General features: G+C 40.2%; 1 protein-coding gene across 1 annotated transcript; it reads left to right on the plus strand.

Moving 5' to 3' along the window:
- Positions 1 to 500: 500 nt before the first annotated feature.
- Positions 501 to 20,873, plus strand: LOC133167065 (acid-sensing ion channel 1-like). Its single transcript, XM_061297592.1, has 10 exons — positions 501 to 1,783; positions 3,992 to 4,187; positions 17,375 to 17,525; positions 17,601 to 17,728; positions 17,873 to 18,023; positions 18,248 to 18,304; positions 18,428 to 18,581; positions 18,727 to 18,818; positions 18,920 to 18,999; positions 19,726 to 20,873. Exons 1-10 carry the CDS (start codon positions 1,422 to 1,424, stop codon positions 19,837 to 19,839), a joined length of 1,485 nt encoding a protein of 494 aa, XP_061153576.1. The 5' UTR covers positions 501 to 1,421; the 3' UTR covers positions 19,840 to 20,873.
- Positions 20,874 to 22,041: the final 1,168 nt, after the last annotated feature.

Genomic DNA, 22,041 nt, shown 5'->3' on the forward strand with positions numbered 1-22,041 from the left:
TTTACCAAGACTAACTGACGTTATCGCCCTCTGCAGGCACGGGGGAGAATAATCAACAGCACCATGGACAGCGACATTGCAAAATCTGTGGCGTCAATTTTGCAGTCCGGAAGTTCCAAAACATAAGAACGGAAGTGCACTAAATAATAAAATTCGTCGTATAAATAAATAAATAAATAAATAAATAAATAAATAAATAAATAAATAAATAAATAAATAAATAAATAAATAAATAAATAAATAAATAAATAAATAAATAAATAAATAAACAGTCAAGAGTTCATTGCTAAAACAATACCAGTGTTGACATGTCAACATGATGAAATGTACTATAATGAGTGAGTTATTATGACTGATAAATAAATAAATAAATAAATAAATAAATAAATAAATAAATGAATGAATGAATGAATGAATGAATGAATGAATGAATGAATGAATGAATAAATAAATAAATAAATAAATAAATAAATAAATAAATAAATAAACAAACAGTCAAGAGTTCATTGCTAAAACAATACCAGTGTTGACATGTCAACATGATGAAATGTACTATTATGAGTGAGTTATTATGACTGCATCTGCTTATAATTATGTCTAATATTCCAAGCTTGGGCCAGTGCCCCAGATAAAAAGACCACATTGCAATATCTGAAACTTGGATTATAAAGACTCTTATGTACTTTCAAAAATCCTGATTATTCGGACACTTGCACACAAAAAATAATCACCACGTTGTTGTTGTATACAACTTACAATGTCACTCTTGGTTTTTTTTTGTGGTAGCAAAAGTCACATATAGAAGTGTAATTATGGAGCTATGTGACGTAGATTTCTGGTTTAAAATATCTGGCTATTATTAGTCTGTTCAAGACCTCCGCCACTGCTGCTATTGCTGTTTACTCAAACACACAAGAACGCGTACACGCAACCTCTTGCGCACACACGAAACCTCCCGACTCAGCAGCGACCGCAACAAGCAAGCATCTCACACGCACGTCCGGGAGGAGAGAATCCGGACGTGAAAATGTTCTCCACCAAAGAGACACTGGTGGTTTTAACTCTTCTCAAATGAGCTGAATTGTCTGGAAGGATTTGCAAGTGTCTTGGTTATTTTTTTTTTCGTGACGCGCAGACACCACGCGCGCTCCACTGCACACAGAATCGACGATCAAATGTGCAGCCCAATTTCGTGCTGCGTTCGCTGCACTTGACACTGACTCTTTGTGCTTATCGGGACTTTTCTGTCTGGTCATACCCATGTTGGTTGAAAATGGCGAGACGGCTCCGTGAGTGGTTTTCTGCGTGTCTGCACCTGCGCAGGTGGACGGTCGGCGCCACAGGTGAATGAATGAGTGAACGGAGGAGTGGGTTGACGCTCTCGCTGGCATCGAACGTTTGACCTGCACCGCGGCGCGACGATGGACCTCAAGGTGGAACGGGAGGAAATGGACGGCGATCACCCCGCACCGATTGAAGTTTTCGCCCATAGGTCCACCCTGCACGGCATCTCGCACATTTTCACCTACGAGCGCTTCTGCTTCCGACGCTGCCTGTGGCTCGTCGTCTTTTTCGCCTCTCTCGCCGTGCTGCTTTTCGTGTGTGTGGACCGGATCCATTTCTACTTGGAGTATCCACACGTCACTAAACTGGACGAGGTCGTCAGCCCGATCTTGACGTTCCCCGCGGTGACTTTGTGCAACCTGAACGCCTTCCGCTTTAGTCGCGTGACACGCAACGACTTGTATCACGCAGGGGAGCTGCTGGCGCTGCTGAACCACAGGTAGCCTTCACTTACTTTGCAGTACGGGCGGCTCGCTGGGCAGCTCCTTGAATTCAAAGCTCATAAAATAAGTTTTTTTGTGTGTGTCTCTGGTGACATAATTCCAAACATAACAATTGGGTCACTGTCACATTTCTACCACACATCAAGTATCATGCCTATTATTTACCAACGAGCTTAGGCTTAGTTGTTGATGCAGTGGGGGCGGGGTGAGGCTTTGGGGGGGCTTGCGCGTGCTTCAGTTGGCAGTAGCCCCCCCCCCCCCAACCCCAAATATTTGGGACTTAAACTGTGGAGTCCGCCATGGTGATGCAATCCAATTGAGACACTTAAAATGGCTAATTTCAGCAAAACAAAATGGGGGTGTAATGTGTTTTATAATTGTTTATCCTTGGGATATTAGGCAATTTTTAAATGACACCTGGGTTGTTTTGTTAGTGTGGCTGGGCTCACAGGAGCGAACATAGAAAACTCTTGTTTTCTCTGATCACAAAAGGTGGCAAAAGCCGTGAGTTAAACGTTCATGCATTTAAAATCACCATGTTTGCAAAACCTGAAGAACAGATCTCAGGAAGGAAAAAAAATGTCCTCTTGTTTCTGGGATGTTCAAGATGCAGCTTACCTGCTAAATAAAAGAAGAGTTTGAGTTGAATATTGTTCGAGCAATCATTTCAGTGTGTGAGATCATGCACAGAGGGCTGCCTGAACACACAAAGTGGGAGAATGCAAAAGTAGCGAGGCAGCTTGCGAGACTCGGAGTTGTAAACTCCATTTGCGTGTCGAGATCATACCACTGAATCAGGACCAGAGCAGCTTTTTTTTAAGGTGTTATTATTTGGAATGAATGTTTGAAATTAGACTGTGACATCGCTGCCAGCCACCACAGGGAAGGTATTGTTCACTGTTCCGAGAAGACTTTCATATGAAGGAATTTAATGAGCTCAAATTTGACCCGACCCTGTCAAACCCTTTCAAGATCAACCTGAACAGAAATTTAGTTCTTCCAACCTCAGTGACCTTTTGACTTTACAATGATTTTCTGCATGAATGGACAAGACGGCGCACTTGAAGAGAAATCTCTCCCAGAATAGCGAATGATGTTACGGCTGTGTTTTACTTTTCCATGCCGCCAGTTATCGCAAACAACAATGAAGGTTAAATATATTAGAAAGAGAAACGTAGCTCGGAGCTTGAGGTGACGTCATCCTCTGATGAGCTGCCGCTGCAGTGATGTTGACAGTCTGGTGGCGGGCGGCAGATTCAACTTGTATCACCAATCTTTGAAGGTCTGGATGCACCCCACCATTGCACATTTCCTGGGAGGAAAAAAAAACCACTAGGCTCAGAAGCATAGCTAACACTAGCTCATTCTCCTGCTTAAGAAGTGAGGCAATTCAAATGCAGGTGGAATCCGAGTAATTCAAGTCTGTTTGAATGTCGTATTTGCACGAAGGTCCGCAGCCGATGCATGCGCGGCTATTCAACTCGCTTTTGATGCGAGGCGCTGCGGCCAGAAATTTATGAGCTCCATTTGATGAAAGGAAACCTTCCCGGGGCGAAGTATAATGCCGAGGGTGATGTGGGATATTTGGCTTCCTCGCTCAGTTACTCGGCTGGCATTTAACACGGACCAATGACGCCTGGTGGCATGCACAAGACAAATATCAAGACATTTCACTGAATGCCAAATTCCTGAATCCATACTGTGATTATGTGGATGACTGATTACGATTACCTCTCAAATATATAATAGGGCAGGAAACCACGTAGGCTAAAGCCGAGAGCTACTGTTATTAAAAGAAAAAAAACAAACGATCGCGACATACAGAATGTTTCTATGAGGGGCCGTTAGGGATTAACTTCTATTTCCTGAAAGCTATTGATCTTAAGTTTTTAAAACAACAATGCATACGCAGTGTATATTCTTTTAATCATTGGGCTGATTAATCAGTCTTTTTTCTGCCAAAATCCACCATCGGCCTCAAAAATAAAATAAATCAGTTTGGTTTTGACAGAAAAATTTAGCTTAACAAAATTCATGTTTTTTTTTGTTTTTTTCCTCAAGCTGTTTGACAACTGAAATGTCAGTACTGGAATAAAATTAGATTTTTATGACTCCTTACTGCTACTTGGGTTGAATTTCACACAGTTGACTTCTAATCAGGCAAAATGATATCATTTCCATCTCTAAACGATGGTCTACTTTAGGTATGAGATCCGAGACGTGCATCTTGTGGAGGAGAGCGTTTTGGAGAGTCTGAAGGTCAAATCGGACTTCCACAACTTCAAGCCGCGACCTTTCAACATGTTGGAGTTCTTCGACCGCACCGGCCACGACATCAATGACATGTTGCTCTCCTGCCACTTCCACGGCACCGAGTGCAGAGCCGACGACTTCAAAGTGGTACGTTTGGATATCATGTGATCTTTATTTTATTCTTGTGAGTATAAATATAACTTTGTTGATACTGTCATGGGAACAATGAAAATCAGGTCGTAACATTTTTCATTTGAAATCCCACAGTCTGAAAGTTGTATTGATGGTATTGATGAAGAGATAGCTGGATTACAAAATGGTTTGCTGAAGTGTGTTTTGAAGATTTTACTCTGTTGTATTTCATCACACAACAAATACATTTACATTTCTGGAATTATAATTCACGGAGTCCTTTTAAGTTCTGTTGATCTGTCGTATTTTGCTGCACAGTTTAGTCAACCCCTCCGGTCCTAAGCAAATGTTTACACCTGTCTTTTTCATCTTTTTAGTGTTTGCCTCCTCTGTTTGAGAGTGAAGTTCTGTATAATTAAACAATTGTGGAGAGTAAATGAAGTGAGTAGCCTGTCTACTGCGATCATGACTGAAGAGAGACATGCCTGTACTCGGGTGAAATTGCAAGGCTAAACGGCAACAATAAGACAGAAAAGCCCTTTTTGTTGTGCAACAATCCAGACTAGGTAGATCCACTTGTAAAATTACTCACTGAGCTCAAGCTGGGGAAATGGTTGTTGTTGCTTAGAGCTGTGAAAATTAAATTGATTAATCGGCAACTATTCGATTATCAAATTAATCAACAACTATTTTAAGAATCGGGTAATTGTTCCGAGCCATTTTTAAATCACTAAACAATATCAAATAAACAATAATCGGTTAATAGACAGTAAAAGGGGGCCTAAAAGATTGTTTCTATTTCCATGCAAAATAAATTTTTAGCCGATTAATCGATAGTATAATCGATTCTAAAAATATTCAGTAGTGACAACCTGATAGTTGTTTTTGAATATGAGCAAACTGACACAACATCTCTTCTTGGGCTGCGCCCCGAAGTGGTTGAGTGAGTGGATGAACATTCCCCTCATAAAATTTTAAATTAAGGGATGAAACTGTTTTTTTTTTTGGGGGGGGGGGGTTCAATACAGTAAGCTCAGCTCACAACACAGACAGGACTCTCCAGTAATTAAAAAAAAAAATCCTAAACTGAGTGAGGATTTTTCCCCAGCTTGTATATAAGTTCCTTCATTTGTTATCAGCATGACTCAAAAACTACTCTACCAATTTTTAAGTAACTAAAGCAGTGTCAAGATGAAAAGATTTTTTTTTATTTAGAGAATAAAGGAATTGAGACTTATTTCCCTGTTCGCTCGGGGCTCAAAAACGAACGTTCGTGCCATGCCAGACTCGTTTAAGAAAGAAAACTCCAGTCATGCGCGCAGGTAGACTGCACTTCCTGCTAGACTTGCACTTGCAACAAAATAGGGACTATGATGTTACTAATTAGTACAAATTGTAAGATTAGTGATTAGTAGTATCAGTAATCAGTGACTGGGTATCAACGTACACCAGCTCCACCACACTTGAAAGTGATGAAACCATCAAATTGAGCCGAAGAGCAGATGTGAGGTTTGGGCTGCTGCCGTGCTGAGTTTCCCCTTCGATGTGGTTCACTGATCAAAAGTCTTGAAACTTTAAGACTCCTTAACCTTTTCTTCTCATTTGAGACCAATGTATAATTGATGTGAAGAATGTGAAGGTACACTGGCAGCCTGTCGACTGTGATCAAGCCATTCCGGTGGGCTTTGAAGAAAACGCTGCTCGATAGGAAATTACATCTGTCCACAACGCAGGGGGAGAGGGGAGGGGCTTCCCCCCAGAGCATTATGGGGCCTTTATTTCCCTCCGTAACTACCCTTTGTTGCCTCAATCTGTGCAGAGTTCTCTCCAACATGGACTCTCTTTGAAGACGCCTTAGATGCAATGCATTGGTAATCTGTTCATTGTTTTGTTGGCGCGGCACTGGATGAATGAAGAAAGACGGGCGCCCCGATTGATTTTTGGTGTCGAGATCAAAGGAGGTGGGGGCAAAGACGCTGATAGAACATTCTGAAACATTTGCATCGAGAATGCTGAGTCCAAGCGAGATGGTCGACTTGCATGTTAAGCTTTTTCACCTTGAAGCTAGAAACTGTCACGTTTCACAATGTGTAGAGCAGGAAGAGGGTAAAGTTGAGAATATGCAGTGGATGGATTTGAAATGTTTTTGGAGCATGATGGAATATCAAATCGCAAGGCCAAGACAAGTCGGTCGTTTGTGAGTTTTGTCTTTGTTCCTACTGCCAGTTCCAACTTCTCTTTTTTGTCAAGTTGTATACAGATGTAGCGCCAACAGCAGAATGAACTAAATTCCATATTTGCAAATCAGATCCCAACCGCATGCGGGGGTGGGCATGAAATAAGATTAATTCCAGACGATATCAGATCCATTTGTATTCATTCTCTCACTTCCCCGTTTAAGTTCGCAATTGCTATCTCCCCGGAATTGCTTACAGCAATAATGTCGTAACCGCAGGCAGCGAGACACGTTGCTATTTTTCCCATTTGGTTTTTCAGCTGTATTAGCATGAGGTGAATCCAATAGACTTGTCAACAGAAACAAATGTCAAATGCTGCTCGCTGCAAAGCGGTAATGAAAAATATAGTCTTTAGGGATGAAATAGAACCACAAAGGTTGCATTGATGTTTTTGCACATACTCAGCATGACGCGCAGGTCTGGTTTTCAGTTTGAGTGCTCTTAAGCTCAAAGTGTTTGGCCCCAGTCGGAATCATCTTATAACAAGCCCGTAGCACCCGCCGGCAATCTCTGCCGTTGCTTGGAGATGGAAGTGAAGCACAATCCTTGGAGAGGGAGCCTTCCACTTCCTTGATGGTTTGAAGGGACAGATTTGAAAAACTGCCCAGCGGCTTGTGGGTCAGCAAAGCTCCTGAACATGCTAGCATCGTCCAAGTCATGTTACCGCTTGTGTCCCCTGGTGCCCTCTCGCCAGCTTCACTTGCATTCCTACTTAGTCGAAAGCCCTGTGCAGCGAATCCCTCACGTCAGCCCCCATGGGCATGACAATCCTCATTATGTTTTCATGTCAGGCTCTTTACTCCCTTCCTTCCTTCCTCCCTCCCTCGCTGACTCTCATGCTTTCCCCTTTGTTCTGCTTATTCGGGTGATGTCCCCATTTTCAATTAGGAGTTAAGGGCTTTGCAGGCAGATAAATAATTCGGAATGAGTCCAGCTATTTTCTTTTTTGGTACCGCTTAATATGTAGCTCAGCAGAACGCACGTGAAAAGCTACATTGTGGACTGGTCCACCGTTGAGTCCCTGTGACAGACCACCATTCAAACTCACATCCCTGACACTCCGCCTGCAACAAAATCAAGCTTGTAACTTTTTACTCACAGTGAAGATATTAAGCAGCAAATCTTTGAAACGACCTCGTTAATGTTAATTTCTCAGCACGCACTTTGGTGATAAACAAACACAGGTGGCGGATTAAAGTCATATTTGCCACACATGCTGAACTTGGACTATTTAGTGCTGACCACCAGCAAAAAGTCATCAGGAGCTGAAGTAACCACATTTCCTAAATCAGCAGGTGAATAGTTTACTCAGGGCTCATAAAGGAGACTAATCTTATGCGCAAAAGACATTCGTCAGCGGTGGGACTATTACATGCAGCAGGAGTTGAAATTTGACTTCACCAAGCGTCTTTTAAAAAAGGACCTTGAGAAAGACTGACAGTGCTTGTTTCATTGATTTCTTTGTGTTTGTTAATGAAACAAATACAACAAAGTCTTTAGGGGAAGATTAGAAAGTGTTCTTGGTGACAGTTTAAAGATTAATAACAAAAAAGTAGCGGAATACGACAATACAAAGTAGGACAGCTGCATTTAGTCCAACGCCAATCTGCAAGTCAGCAGGCAGGTTACCTCTGTTAGTTCAAAGTCACAGTGTGTTTTTAACTCATTCACTACCGTTGACGGGAATAGACGTCAAACATCACTTTGGCTGGCGGTGACTGAGTTAAGTTAGTCGTACCGATTATGCTCAACTTGAAGGTCCTGGAGATCATTCCGTGTTGTTAAAAGGCGGACAGCCACGCAACTCCGGCTGGTTTTCTAGACTGATCAGTAGTGCCGCTTCATCACGCTCTATTTGCCCAAGCCGGTGAGGGGATGGCGGGGGGACGAGAGGGGGGGGGGTTGCTTTTTATGAAAGCATTTTGGACCGAGTGATGCTGAAAATAGCTCAAGTGGTCTGCATTGCTCTACCCATGGTTTATTCATCTTGAAGTTTAGTGCAGGTGACTCTGCAAGTCCAGGCTCTGTTTGCTAGCTTCAGTGACATGCTGACTGAAGGAAAGCAGGCAGACGCCCAGATCCCACCTCGCGTCACCTCACCTCAAATTCAGCTCGATAGTTCTGGATGAAATCAGCTACAGGGTGACAGCGTGGAAGATTCCAGTGGCCGGCATGATGAGCTTTTCCTGTTTATCCCCGCTGAGCGTTGCCAAGGTCACCACGTCAGTCTGAATCGCAATCATGTGTTTCAATATTTCACTCTGTGTGAATGGGAGATCACTTTGATGGCATGCAGTAACAAGCCGCTGGGTAAGAGAGTGGAAGGAATGAAGCTTTGTAGCGGGAATTTAAGGGAGAGAGGAACAACATCTGTGTGGTTAAAATGGGTTACCCAGGCACGCATGTTGTTTTTCTTCTGTTTAGACTTTGGGAGAGGGAATTACAGCTTGTTTTGTTTTGATTACAATCACTGTACAAAAGCTCCCCGTGTGGGAAGGTGGATTTAGTGACGACAGACATTTGGAGGAATAGGTACGGCGAATTTGGTGCAAAAAAACTGAAGGCCAAATGGAGGCAAGGAAAGAAAGAAGATTTAGCTGCAGGCGAAAATTAAAAGTTATAATTAGGGTGAGAATAGGAGGAGAAAGCATCGGGAAATAAGGACAAGGCCGGCTCTGCGCGCTCATCTGACTCGGGGATAATGAGCGGCTTATTTTATAATTCAGGAAGCGCCATCCCAAAACGCTGGCTTACATTAAACGATCTTTAAATGTTAATGCGGAGCTCGGCGATGTCAATAATTTGCCGAGAGCTGCTACAGCGCACACACGGAAAACAAAAAACACACAAGATAAAATGCGGCGGGGAGCGGTGGCATTCGGCAAGAACAACAACTGCCTCGTGAGAGATTATCTGACACACTGATTAGTATTTCTTCGATGTGCCCTTTCACTTTTCTATGGGCTTCGGTCTGGCAGCTCCTCTGCAATTACTGAGCGAATCTATTCACTGACTTGGCCTGTAGCCTGAGTTTGGCCTACTGTTATTTTGAATCTTGTCTCTGGGAAAACTTCAGACGTGCCCACGGAAATCCATCTTCAGAAGTCAAATGATGAATGTATGCTCCACAACCACATGGGAAATGAAAAACATCATTTCCTCTCACTTCGGGGCGATATGAGGCAAAATAGGCATTAGCGGCTAATGAGTGATGCTATGACTGCCACCTAGAGCAGAGGACATCAATCACTGCAGCAGGCAGCCACGCTTAGCAGCGGCAGGTCCAATTGGCCGTCACGAAGATGAAGGTGGAACCAAGATCACGTCGTCTTTTTTCTAAGTGCGTCCTTTGAACGCACCTGTTTAAGGTAGCTGAATCTCGCTTACTATGCACCTCCAGTCTTCAGTCACCGCTCCACCTCATTTACGCCCTTGTGCTTGAGTAAAAAGGAAATGGCATTGCACTTTGCCACAGAAACTGAAAGAACAAGGTTGAGGGAAATGTACGTGGGTTTTGCTCTGATGATTCAGTTCCTTTATTCGTTTTATGTCCCCGCGAAGCTTTTTACTACCGTGGTGAGTCAGATTGAAAATGATGCGACCCAATGCTGCTCAGCTGTAACCAGCTGTGATCTCCTCACTATCCAGGGACAACGGGGACAAGATATCAGTCCTGACATATTGCAGTCCATAAAGTTTATGGGGTGAATTTGAAAGCAAACAGACACATCAAGAAAATGATGGTGAACATTTGGAGAAGAGGAAGAGGTCGCAGAGGTTCAGAACGTGGCGGCTGAGTGATTGCTATGGCAAAGGTCAAAGTTCACTAGTTCAGATTCACGGTCAAATCAAGTGAACATCTTCAAGTGCTCTGATGAGTTCTGTCACGGAGAGAAATTATGCGCCGGGGCTAGAAGGTTAATTGAAATATGAATAACTTTAGACAACAACCTGCTTGGTAGGTCATTTTGTAATCACAATTACCCCTTTTACTTGCAAATGAGCTCCTCATTATAACGTTATTGTTGCCTAGCAGCTTTGTGTGGTCACCTCGCTGCGACTCATTAATGTTGGTCTTGTTTTAATCATACGTTGATGGAAAGGGAACGAATTACGTTTGAGTGGCATTCACCGTGGAGATCATTAGCATGAAAAGACACACAAATGAGCTCCACTGCAAATGTTCATATTTAGATATACAAAGAGCGACTCTCACTTTTATTATAATAAGGATAGAATTTCATTTTTTCAAACATAGAATTATTCAGATGAAAACATCCTGCTATTAAGACATCCTGGCACTGTTTTAACTTGTTTCTTCTTTAAAACATATTCTTTCTGCTGAAAAATATGTACAATAGCCAAAAATATAACCACAGACTATGAACATGGAATGAAATTAATTGATGAATAGATTTATCATTCTGTTACTCGAGGGAAAAAGAGCCAAAAAACGGGAGTGGCACAAGAAAAGTGAACGTTCCCATGATCGATTGAAACACTGGAATACTGGCTCACTGTGAAAATGCTTTTGCGCAAAGCAAAGAGAGACAAAGAGCCAAAATTATAAAGGAGTTTATTCACAAGGAAACAAAAAAAGACACAGAGGGGGAAGGAACGTGCTAGAAGGTGACCTAAGACTCAGCGGGAAGTTGCACCTGGGTCTCTTTTACACGGCACACGATTCCTCTTGCCCCGAAGCTTGTTTTCATTTTAATTAATTCATCTATTTTCATTCAGAAACAGTATGTGAGTAGCTTGGCGGTCCTAGGTTTTTTTCCTCTGCAGAATGTGAAACTCATTTGTTAGTTTTATTTTTGCTTTTATTAATTAAATACAAATAATCCTAAATCAGAGTGATTTATGTTTTATTTTTAAATTGAGGTCATTCTTGCAGACTTTTCAACCCCCACATTAAATTTAAATGAATGAATGAATGAATGAATGAATGAATGAATGAATGAATGAATGAATGAATAAATGAATAAATGAATAGATGAATAGATAAATAGATAAATAGATAAATAGATAAATAGATAAATAGATAAATAAATAAATAAATAAATAAATAAATAAATAAATAAATAAAACATTGGTTTCATAGAAATTGTATGTATCTAGAGTATGAGTGGTATCATACTCGTATTGGTATCAATCTGAAAAAAGTGGTATCGACCATCCCTAATAATGCACAACTAATTTGGTCTGTGAGCCTGGTTCCTGCATTTGCTGTTGGACTGGTTTGTTCTACAAAATGGCCAAAAGATCGAATAGTTGTACCCTGCTACCAATACGTCTCTGGAGGGACAAACAATATTTGAAAACCAGCATTGCTTGGAAGGTCCAATGTATGAAACCAGTCCCATCCCAACCCACACAGAGCTAAATAGTTTTAATACTGCCACCCAGGTGATGAATCATAGAGGTATGCCAAAAATACACCAAAGAGTACTCCAATGCTCAAGTACGCTACGCTAGAGTGTTGCACGCAAGTTGAGGGTGAGTATATTTGAAACACATCTGTGTTCACCTTGTGCATCTATGCGCATCTTCAGTTCTGTGCCATGCTGCCATATGTCCGTATTTTCATCTCACCGTTGGGCAAACTGCCTGTGACTTATTCACACGGCTTTCTCTTAGAATGCGGTCACGCTCGCACACAACACCCTGAGCCACAACAAAGTCCACAGAGTGCTCAAGAAATTAGATTGCGGCTCATATATTCTGTGCACTTCAAAGATGACCCGGAAAAAATAATTGCTATAAAGTGATGTAAGCATTCTAAATCATTTCATTATGTGACTATTGAATGAAGTCAGGGTAAATTATAAGAAGAGCTGCGCTGTCTCAAGGAAGTGATCTCTGAGAATCTTTGCTGAGGTCAAGTAAGGGAAATTAATACATACATCTAAATCGTAATCCATTTCGGGCTACTCTTCCCACCTCTGGCTTTTAAATCATCAACATGGAATTGAAAGACATAAAGAGAGAGAGAGAGAGAGATTTGCTGTCTACATCTCTCCATCACTTTTGAGAAAATCATCTTTAATCCTAGTTAACCCCACTGTCTGCCACCTAGAATGTTGTCAGATGTAATCACGGAATGTCTTGCCTCTGTGACTGGCCTCAAGGCTGTTTATGTCTCCATGTTTACTCAGATATGCCTGACGAGGGGTTGGTGCACAGTGAAATCGCAGCGCAAAGAGCTGTTGCTGTGCCTGGGCCTGTTTCCAGCAGAGCTGGAGCATCTATACATGTCTGTAGATCACGAATGGACGTGCAGGAGATTAGTGGGTGGGGATTCAAACATGCATGTCGAAAAACCAACAAGTTAAGGCATCCTAGAGGAAATGTGAAGAAGTATGACGTATGGTTGTTTTTATAAAACTGCTTTACAATTCAGAATTAATTAGCAAAACTCTGGCCGATTGTGATTAACTTGAAAAGATTGATCGGTGAGATTTAATTTTACCGTGTTATTCATCTTTTATACATTTAGTTGTCATCTTCATGCTTTTTTTTAGGTTGCTTTTTGGATGCGTCGAAAGAGATGAGCACTTTATTTATATGTGTTCATTCATTTGACTCCTGGATCGTTTTCAGTTTGTAAAATATACCTATACATTGAGTGACTTTTTATGAGGAATGAATTGACATAAAATATTCAAGAAAATAGTTTTAACCAATACTGCAGCTTGACAATAAATGGCGTACTGCTATAAATTACACTTGGGGGGAAAGAAAACACTCATTTAAATGTGTTTTAAATTAAAGCTGATAATTTGCCTTGGACAACCTCTGAAGTCCCTAACGTGATTTCATTTCTCCCTACATCGTCCGCCATTACTTCAAACATCATTCTAATTTATTGCATTTCTCACGGGCCAGATGGTTTATAGTGTTGGAAGCAAAGACAGCTGCTCTCCTAAACAACTCCCTACGGATTAAAAGGAGCCATCTCAACATTAGCCATGAACATATTAGATGTCGACTCAGCGACTTTTCCTTACAACCTCAACCTTTTTAGCCCCTTGTTGGAATATTGCCTTGCTTTAAATGATAACATCTATCAAACGCCACAAATGTACGTGCGAGTAAGTTGTGGATGAGCCCAATTGATGAATGGATGGATTGACTATAACTACCATAGCATACCGTAACATTGTTTTTAACAAGAAAGGAAACAATTTAGTAAATGTGTTACAGTATTTCTAATGACTTACTCGATTGACTCTAAAGAAAAACACACGCACAAAAAAACGTGGGATTTAATAAGCCGTCCTCATATTTCAAGAAGAGTAACGCTCATCCGTACACCCACCTAGTCCCCTCAAGTGCCCCTATCGTCTCTGAGGGTGATAGGTAGTGAGAGGCTGGACAGAGCCTGGGAATAGGATGAGAGAGGCAGAGCGTCTCTACTGGCCTGTGAAATATTCATCAAATGAAGCAGAGGTGGGTGGGGAAGTGCGGCAGGAGATAGAGACTACTCCACAAGGCTAAAGCACGTCAGACTTTTCAGATGAGGTGAGGCAGGCGAAAAAAACATGACCAAAGAGAGGGAGGAAATTAGTATTTTTATCACTCGACATGAGCAGCTTCTTAAAACCCAGAATTGTCGTAGCCAAACTTAAAGGAGGGTTTTAATTGATGTTTTGTTGGAGCAACTGGCATAAATTTCACATCATGGCCTCAAAGTCAGGAGCGAGTTTAAAAGTCTTGTCACAAACCGCAAGATCAATCGTTAGCCTTAATTTTGACTTTGAGCAAGGTTTTACCCCTTATATTATGATGCAAACAAACTAAGATATGTCCATCCAGTCTGGCTAGACTCAGCTGAATTTTGACTCTTATGAGTATACCAAAGTAGAAAAAGTAAATGTATATTTTGCCACTTGCATTCGACTGAAAAGGACATCACTCTTGCCAAGTCTCAGGTCACAACCAATCACAGCTTAGCTTCAGAAAACCGCTGAGCCGTGATTGGTTGTGAGCTGAGACCTGGCAACTGTGATGTCATTTTCAGTTGACAGCAAGTGGCAAAATGGCCGCCCCTGAGGTGGATGAAAGCAGAAGGATTTTGCCTCTTTAATTAATATTCCACGAACAAAACTTTAATCAGAAGATTGTGTTCGACTAGTTGGACTGCACAGAACATACTATTACAAACAAAAGCCGCAGGGTTCAAAACTTGAGCAAAAAGTAGCGGTTTATAATCCAGAGATTACGGTATTTATAATTACTGCAAATTTATGGTCAAAATGATATGCTTATATCTCTATGGACGTGTATAAATGCTGAATGTGTAAAGTGTACATATGTGCTTATGTTTGCATGGATTATATATAGTATATATAGTAATCGTAATGAACATATATATGGATGAATGTGTGCATGCATTGTTTAGTGTTTGTGTGGGTGTCTCATGACTGTATGTATGAACTTCAATGTTGACTACGCCAATTTGCCTTTTATTTTGGGTGTCTTTTTTTTTGTTAATATCCTTTTGCCCACCAAAAGGGCAGACAATATAAGACCAGGCTTCATTCAGCCTTAAGTCTGTACCCCTTTTGCTTTTAGTGTGATCTTTAAATAAGATATTTGACTGACTATTGCTGTGTGGAAATAGCAGAGCCAAATTAAACTACCGTGTGTTTGAGCACACCGTGTCTTCAGTCCATGAAGGCGTATTTAACATTAGCAATGTCTCCTTGGAGATGCTTGATTTTGACTTCTGGGTCTGAGAAGGGCATGTTGAAAGCATCATTAAGTCATTTGCATTTTCAGTCTCACTGAGCCTCTGGCGTTGATTCTCTTACCTATGATTTATTTTTTCAATGGGGTGTCGCGCTCTCTTCCAGCCAAGAATGATTATCACCTTGGCCAGTCAGCAGGGTAATCAAACATTTCAGAGTATTGGGTTGCTGGGTTGCCGTGGAGCTGTTTTAATTGTTAGTAAGTGGCATGGACTGTACATTGATGTGGAGTTTGATATTACAAAATCAGGGCGCATAATATAGGCAAAACTGTCTGTCTTCACCAACATGCTTTAAATCAGGGGTGTCAAACTCATTTTTTTGGCGGGCCGCATTGTAGTCATAGCTTCTTTCGGAGGGCCATTATGACTGTCAACCCAAATAAATGTATGAGCACCTCATATTATATACAGTCAAAGCTACAAAAAAAACTGACAAATAACTTGTTTTCAAATCAGACGAGTAAAAACTCATCAAATATTTAAAAATATACATTATTAAAAGTGAAGACAATTTGCAATTCTAGTAATGACACACGCATTTGATGCACAATTTGTCTTCGCGGGCCACATAAAATGATGTGGCGGGCCGTATCTGACCCCCAGGCCTTGAGTTTGACACCTGTGCTTTAAATCTTCCAATAATACGAAAGTGTTTCCATAAACGCGAGAGCGCTAATGGAATGAAGTTACCCTGGCGGGACCTCTTTTAACAGCTGTAGAAAATACCTTGTTAACTGGATGGGAAAATGCAAATCTAATCTAATGATCTAAGTAAGACATGCATATTGATGGGCAGTATGTTTAATAACAATAGTGCTGTACTGTGTGTTTTTAAAGGCACTCAACCGGCAAAAATGCTCATGAGGGATAACTTCATTTATCCGAGCCCTCCGATGGGTCCTTTGTAAATGAAGTGCCGAAAATTGTGGGGGGAACCAACTGTAAAGTACTATAACAAATTACAAGTAAAGTTTATCGTAATTATTTATAATCACCCATGACTACAATGATCTGTGATGTCAATTTTTAACACTTGCCTCATACAGTATGCATGATGTGCAATGCACATGTGCTTTGTGATTTATTCATTCCTCTGAACAAGCATTTGCAGGCTGCGCACGTGTTGGATGCTTTTTCACATATCCCATCTCTGCTGTCACACGACCGACCATTACGCAAGACATGACGCGCCCTCACCGTAATCAATTGTGATGATGCTGAACATCATGCACCTGTCATGCCCGTTCAATTTACGTTTATGCATGGCTGACTTGTTTATGAGTAACAGAACATGCAGGAAGTGTTTGCAGCGTGCAGCGTAGCCTACAGTGATGGGCTGAAGCTGTTCTGACAGCAGATTAGTTTCAAACAGGATATCGGTTTCCTTTTTAGGTAATTAAACAAAAAATTCAAAATACATCACAAGTTTCATCAAATGTCCACACTTCTAAGTATGATTGCATTATGTGAACAAGCCCACATTTTGAAAAATACCTGATGCATGATGTTACGGGGTTTCAGGAATTGTTGTTCATTATCCATAGCAAGCTCAATGGACACTTCCGCAAATGTCAGCGTCCTTGAACTTGTTTTTTTCATCCTAATTAGGTTAAGCGTGTATCTTTCCACCCCTTTCACTTTAACTCTTGCTCACATTGCATTGCTGCCCTCCCATATTCGCCAACATAACAACCCCCCCCTTTGATATGTCACATTGCTTCTAACGTTTGTAAATAGTGCAGCCTTTCTTAAACATCAAGGCATCAATCTTCCTGGCAGGTAAGCTTGGTCACCATGGTAACATAAGGGCGATGAAAAGGAATGCTCAATCACCAGCCTGCAGGTCTCTATAACCTCACTGAGATGAGTTTTCTTCACAAATGCAAGAGTAGGGGAGTTCAACCCAATTTCCCCCCTCTTTCCGAGTCTTCAACGTTTTTTACTTCGAAAGGTTATTTTCCTATACTACACGTTGAGCCACGAATGGAGACAAACAGTGCCCTCTAGCGGAACTACTACTTAAATAAAAAAATAAAAAATTAAAAAATTTAAAAAATAAATAAATAAATAAATAAATAAATAAATAAATAAATAAATAAATAAATAAATAAATAAATAAATAAATAAATAAATAAATAAATAAATAAATAAATAAATAAATAAATAAATAAATAAATAAATATCTATCTCTGCCCTGGTGTATCTTTCAGATCTTCACTCGCTATGGCAAATGTTACACCTTCAACGCCGGGGGTAATGATCGCCCTCCCCTTATTACCACCAAGGGGGGGATGGGGAATGGGCTTGAGCTCATGTTGGACATTCAGCAGGACGAGTACCTGCCTGTCTGGGGAGAATCGGGTGAGTTGGAACACTTTTTGGGGAAGGCATACTGGTATGGTGGCTGTGTTGCAATGACGTCACATTCTTTCTCAGATGAGACATCATTTGAAGCCGGAATCAAAGTGCAGATCCACAGTCAAGATGAACCTTCTTTCATCGATCAGCTCGGTTTCGGTGTGGCTCCCGGATTCCAAACTTTTGTCTCTTGTCAAGAACAGAGGGTAGGAACCTTTTCTGCTTTTATTAAGTAAATCCATCCAGGGTCGCTGCACTGGAGCCTATGTTAAATAAATGTATTGTTTATTCCATTTTTTTTTTTTTTTAAATGATCAAGTTGGAAAAAAACATTTTATGCATGGTTTCAGCTGATATATCTTCCACCACCATGGGGTGACTGCAAGGTGACACCCATGGACTCCGACTTCTTTGATACTTACAGCATCACAGCCTGTCGCATTGATTGTGAAACGCGCTACCTAGTGGACAACTGCAACTGCCGCATGGTGCACATGCCAGGTAGGAAATCTTCCATCGATTACTACACGCTAAAAAAATTTAATCTATGTGTTGTGGATTTCTTTATTAAGCGGTCATAAAAAAAAACAAAAATCCATGCAGTAGGCCTGTCAACAACAAAAATAATCACTATATATCCTTGTGCACCTAATTCATGGAAATAATGATTATAAAGTGCATTTTCTGCAAGACCTAAGCGACTTCTCTTTGTTCATGTGTTGCAGGCGATGCACCCTACTGCACCCCGGAGCTATACAAAGAATGTGCTGATCCTGCTCTTGGTAAGAAAGAGGCTTTGTTCAACTCTCCCATACACCCATTCTTGTAAATGATATCATGACATTACCTAATTGGACCAAAAAAAAATCTATTCGTCTATGATGCATTTTTTTTTTGCCCTCTAGATTTCTTGGTGCAGAGAGATAATGATTTCTGTGTGTGCGAAACACCTTGCAACATGACCAGATACAGTAAAGAGCTGTCCTTTGTGAAAATCCCCAGCAAGGCCTCTGCTAAATATCTTGCCAAGAAATATAACAAATCTGAGCAGTACATTAAGTAAGTATCAACAGTGAACAATGAGTCATTCAGATTCGAAGATTATTGACTTTTTAAATGTGGAGCCGGTGCCTCCCCACCCGTCAAGCATAAAACTAAGTTATTAAAAAAAAAATGCTTTAAATTATAAATATGAATTCTTCAGGGAAAATCTCCTGGTTTTGGACATCTTTTTTGAGGCTCTCAACTATGAAACCATTGAACAGAAAAAGGCCTATGAAGTGGCCGGACTATTAGGTAACAGTATTATGTGAATAATCTATTAATGAGTATATAGTCAATGTGTACTTAATGTTTTTAACTTAATTATCATGCACGGCTTGATTGAACTATTCCAGGTGATATTGGTGGTCAAATGGGACTTTTCATTGGCGCAAGTATACTCACCATTCTGGAGATATTTGACTACCTTTATGAGGTGAGTCATCTTTGAAGGTGTTCAGTGGATATAAAACGTTTACACACCCCAAATGCCAGTTCCAACAATTTTAAAGCGGTCTAATCTATGAATGTGGCCTTAACTCAGAAACAAAAACAAAATTATGAAAATGGAATTATAAATAGACAACTGAGATAACAAAGTTGCACAAGTGTGCACACTTTATAACAGGGGATTATTTATTCTATAATAATTATCGAAATAATCTATATTCTATATTTATTCTAGATTATTCAATCTATTTATTTTTAAACTAAATATGGCATACTTGGCACATTAAGATACTATGTGTACCAGGCAGAGTTTAAATGAACGAATGATGCATGAATATTACAATTCTGCCTCTTTTTTAGTTCATCTCAGAAGTCACATCACTGGTGGGCTATTTTTAGAACAGACCAGAAGGTTAATCACAATGTTCTTGTGAGCTTGTACCCTCTGGCACCATGTGTTGTCGTTGCTGTTGTTCTTAGGACAATGCACATTAATCAACATTGCCGAAAGGTATCTGCTCATCTTTGTCCGTCCTCCAACCCTCGTAACTGCTCACCCATTCCCAGTTCAAGTTATAAGTCACATTAATGGTAAAAAATGTTGCAATAATTTTGGGCTCGTTCTTTTCCAAAGGGGTTGTCGACTTTTTATATCCACGGCAGTTGAGTCTGGTTTCTTTAGTCACTGACCATTCTGTTTTTATCGTCTCAGGTGATAAAGTACAAACTGTGTCGCTGCTCTGATAAAAAGCACAAACACAACAATGGTCAAGGCACTGTGCTCAGCCTTGATGATGTCAAGTGTCACGTCAGTAACTTCCATTAAGTGTCCAGAGTCTCAAAGCTTCTTCATGGACTTTGCTCAGTGCTCCGCTCCCAAACTTGTGGCAGAAGCGAAGAAAACAACGTTCTTGGCTCAGCCTCACAAAACATTAGCATGAACAAAAGTGATGCGTTTGGGTTATTGGCTTCAAGAGATTTTGGTTCGTGGTTAATTAATTGTGGTAAATCAACATTTTTTTAAGCCATCCTTACTTGATGACTTGCATGTAATTTGCATTGGTAACATTTCATTTTTATTATCATGCTATCAAAGATCATATCTTCCCCTGTGAAGCTCCTGAAAACATCTTGATGTTATACCGTTATTCTTACGGTTTTCTACCTCATTGGCCAAATTGATTGCAAGTGCGATTGGTAAAAATGGGCAAAAATTCCTAAATTGGCACAGTCAACATTTTGCAGCATGGCAAAGTAGTATGCTTTCATCAGGACTTCCGAACGGAAGGAGATGCGTGTGTCGCACTGTGCTGCAGTTTCAAACGTGACAGGTTCACCTGCAAGTGAGGTTGCACCCAAGTATGTTGGTGGTTGAAAAATGCAAGTGCCGAAGGCTGACGCTGATATCGGAAGAGCAAAGGTTGTTTTCCAGCAGTGCCTGTTTGAAAGTTTCTCTCTTGCAACATTCCCTTTGCATATTATTTATATTGTATATAAGTCATCAATCATTCCCATTGAGCTCAATGCAAAGGTCCGACTTTGAGACCATCAGCTGACATGAAAACACGAAGCAGTTCTTTTGGATCGTAATGCCGTTGCATTTGTCTAAATTGTATATGACTGTGTACTCCATTTGCTATTTGCGTCTCTGTTTTCTATATGATGTCATCTGTAAACAATATGAATATTAAGATTTCCTTTTCAGTTTGGTGGATCTGGTCAGAGCGTTTTACTCACTTATTTATTTATTAATATTAATCAGATACTCTCTTTGCTTTTAAGTCTACGAATACTGTACGCAACTCACATAACTTGGAGATACATGCTTTCATGGAACAGTTGTTATGATGACATGATGAATACAAATGATGGAATTGAAAAAATTGTTTCATTAAAGTTCAAGTCGTAATGTTATCTTTTAGTCAACCTTCTGTCTTCTGTCTATTTGTTACTTCCAAATTTTGTTTGCACTTCCTGTTTATCTTCCTCCCTTCCTCCACTCCAAGTTTTTCTCAATTCAGAAAAATAAGAGGTTACAGAGAGGGTGTTTATTTTTCTGAAGTTTAACAGATGTCTCTTTATAGAAAAGTATTTACACTAACTCCAAGGTCTCAGCAGCCGTACTTGAAATAGTGCCACCATGTTAATAAGCAGTCTGCTATACAATAAAATCACTGTAAGCATGTCAGAGTAAATGCAGAAATCACCGTAAGCATTTCAAAATAAATGAGGATCATTTTTATTACTCACCTTTTAACCTTTTGTGTTGAGTTTGACACTCAGATTTCATTTTTCTAAACTAAGCTGGTTTCTTTTTAAACCCCACAGAACACCAGCAGACTGCTGAATCTGTACTTAACAGTTCTTCCACAACTCTCTGCCCTCTTGTTCAAGTCTTGCGCAACAAGGTTCTCTTTATCCGAGTCCTGCAACACTGAAGTTTGGATGCTACACTTTGTGACTTTCAATGTGCTGCTTATATTTAAGCAAGAATTAATACACACGACTGAGGGATTAAATACAATATTATAATTCTAAAGTTCTAAAAGCACCATTAAATTGACCAACTAAAGGCAAAGTCATGCAAATAATTTTAAAGCCATCATTAGTAGTCCATGTATTATAAAATACTGTCAACTTGGTAAACAACATGTATAAGTCAGAAAATGATATCAATCTCAATTGGACGCACACAATTTAAAATCATGCAGATTTTCAATTTTTGATTTCAAGTGCAGAAGAGAATGAAAAGATTGAATTAATGATTAATTCAAAAACGGAATTAAATTGGCGGGGAAAATCCATCTTATTTAAAGACTTTAAATCTATGTTTAACACTGCTGTCTTAATGATCTCAAAGGGTAGGTTGCTTGTGTAAAGATCCGTTTTTGTGACTAGTTATTGGAAATAAACGTCTAAAGGTTGCGTCGAAATCAATGTAAATAATTTGGAACATAAGATGATGTGCCAGGCCAGATCTGGCCCATGGGCCTTGACTTTGACACCTTATCGTTTTATTATTATTTGA

Source organism: Syngnathus typhle, linkage group LG2, assembly GCF_033458585.1.
Source record: "Syngnathus typhle isolate RoL2023-S1 ecotype Sweden linkage group LG2, RoL_Styp_1.0, whole genome shotgun sequence".
Lineage (NCBI taxonomy): Eukaryota > Metazoa > Chordata > Actinopteri > Syngnathiformes > Syngnathidae > Syngnathus > Syngnathus typhle.

Bases quoted from the DNA above. Each gene is read 5' to 3' on its own strand.
- LOC133167065 (XM_061297592.1), top strand. From the start codon at position 1,422: ATGGACCTCAAGGTGGAACGGGAGGAAATGGACGGCGATCACCCCGCA. The intron at 18,305-18,427 runs GTAAGAAAGAGG...TTTGCCCTCTAG, and splicing joins ATGTGCTGATCCTGCTCTTG to ATTTCTTGGTGCAGAGAGAT. The intron at 18,582-18,726 runs GTAAGTATCAAC...TGAATTCTTCAG, and splicing joins AAATCTGAGCAGTACATTAA to GGAAAATCTCCTGGTTTTGG.